This window comes from Petaurus breviceps, unplaced genomic scaffold (assembly GCF_028583685.1).
Source record: "Petaurus breviceps papuanus isolate PSGF00001 unplaced genomic scaffold, PetGlider_PUasm1.0 178, whole genome shotgun sequence".
In the NCBI taxonomy this organism is placed as follows: domain Eukaryota; kingdom Metazoa; phylum Chordata; class Mammalia; order Diprotodontia; family Petauridae; genus Petaurus; species Petaurus breviceps.
In genome coordinates, this window is record NW_027185777.1 from 15,057,444 (window position 1) to 15,059,618 (window position 2,175).

The window sequence follows — 2,175 nt, forward strand, 5'->3', positions numbered from 1 at the left end:
AGTTATGGAAATTTAGGTCAAAAGTAAAAAGCCCAAAGTCTTTTTTCCAGGCCTGGTCTTGTTTCTGGTGAGCTCGGGTTGAAGGGGGAGTGGCACAGGACGGCCCTGGCTCTTTCGGGGCTCACGCCTCGGGTCTTCCGCTGCCCCTTAAATCTAAAGCATTCATCCCTAGCCTAGAAAAGGAGCCCAAATTGAAGCCAAGGGTACTGCAGGCCTGGGAGGCTGGCCGACAGGCACAGCCTGGGCTCACACAGCGCCGCCGGCTTCTTTCCTGGGGCTGGGCAGAGCGGTGCCAAGCCCCGTGCCCCAGTCCGTGCACCCCACTCCCCGCCGCCTCGCAGCTGGAGCACGCCCCCTCCTCCGCCCTGCGCCGAAGGGGGCGGGTCTGGAGAGGGCTCCCACTGTGCCCAGGTCAGTGCACTTCGAACCCGCGGCGAATATGGCTCGGCTTCTTCTCCGAGGACTGTCTTGGCTTGCCTGGAAAGAGCTGCCCTCAGGGCCCGTGCACCGAGGCGCCTGCGTCGGCGTCGGTGGGGGGAGAGCCAGCCACAAGGACGTAGGTAGGGACAGAGCGGGCCCCGGCCACTGCGCCCCGGGGGGACACCATCCGCAAGCCCGGAGGGCCGCCTTGGGGAGCCAAGGGAGCAGCAGGGTCTGCCCCCATCTCCTCCTCTCCCAGCACCGCCCTGGGGACACTCGCCACCCTCAGGCGTCTCCCCTCCCCCATCTGTCCCTTCCTCAACTGTCCCTCCCCATCCATCCCCTCCCCCACCTGTCCCCTCCAACCATCCCTTCCCCCAACTGGCCCTCTCCAATTGTCCCCTCCCCTAGCTGTTCCCTCCCCCAACTGTCACGTCCTCAGCTATCCCCTCCTCCAGCTGTCCCCGCCCCGAGCTGTCCCTACCCTTTCTCCCAGCTTTCAGTTTTGCTTTTCTGTTCGGCTTCATGTCCTAGCTGCAGGCTCTGCATATTCTAAATACGGCTCTTTTTTTTCTAACAAAGGTGCAAAACGAGTTCCCCTTTTCCTCCTTCGTGTCTTTCTCGGGGTTCAGAACGGAACCCCTCTATCTGCCCCTATGACCTAGGTTCGGATCCTTCTGCCTCCCCTTCGGGTTCTGACTGTTAATTAGGGTTTTGTGGCTCAACTCTTCGCAGGTTTATGTTTTATCTTATTAACTAGATTGTAAACTCTTGGTTACAGTTGGTTCTCTTTAGGAACTAACTAGGACAGAGCGCTTCACAGACGAGGAACGATATTTTTTTTAATTGACTTAAGTATCACCTAAAGTCCCACTTCATGCAAGAAACCTTTCCTGTTTTCCCTTAACACCAATACCTTTCTTCAGAGATTCTCTCCAATCTATCCTGTATATGTCTTATTTAAATGTTTTGATAGTACTTTATTTTTCCCCCACTTGCATCGTCAAGAACATTTTTAGCGTTCATTTTTACAAGATTTTAAGTTCCAAATTTTTCTCCCTCCCTTCCCCTCCCCTCTTCTGTAAATGGCAGGCAGTTTAATATAGTTTATATACATGCTATCATATAAAAAATATTTCCATTATTAGTCACAGTTGTGAAAGAAACAGAATTTTTTTAAAACCATGAGAAAGAATAAAGTAAAATTTTAAAAATGTTTGCATCTGCATTCACAGCCCATCAGTTCTTTATCTGAATATGGGTAGTATTTTCCTTCATGAGTCCTATCCTGTATATATCTTGTTTGTATATAGCTGTTTTCATGTTGTCTCCTCCTTTAGATTTTAAGCACCTTTTTAAAAATCCAAAGCCACTTAGCACTCTCTGTCCAGCCCATAATAGGGCTTAAATGCTTATTGATTGATTTATTGACTGATAGGCACTTAATACATACTTGTTAATTTGACTATCTTGTTCCACTGAGGATTTTGAACCTAGAATAAGCACCAGAACATCATTCTTGTGTGGGACAGTTGACTGTTCATTTTGTAGTCGGTCAGTCAAAAAGCGTTTATCAAGTACTTAGACTTTGTATCTGGGGACTGAAAGACAAAAATAAAACAACCCCTGCCCTTAAAGAAGTTATATACTAATGGGGGAAATGAGACAGACAGACAGACAGATAGTAGGTAGATAGATAGATAGATAGATAGATAGATAGATAGATAGATAGATAGATAGATAGATAGATAGATA

At 48.6% G+C, this 2,175-nt stretch overlaps 1 protein-coding gene across 1 annotated transcript in view; it reads left to right on the top strand.

Moving 5' to 3' along the window:
- Positions 1–267: 267 nt before the first annotated feature.
- MSRB2 (methionine sulfoxide reductase B2) overlaps positions 268–2,175 on the top strand; it is a 26,833-nt gene continuing 24,925 nt past the window's right edge. The window contains exon 1 of the mRNA XM_069086296.1: positions 268–560. Coding sequence (XP_068942397.1) covers positions 440–560 — 121 coding nt within the window. The 5' untranslated portion in view covers positions 268–439. The remainder of the gene's footprint in view (positions 561–2,175) is intronic.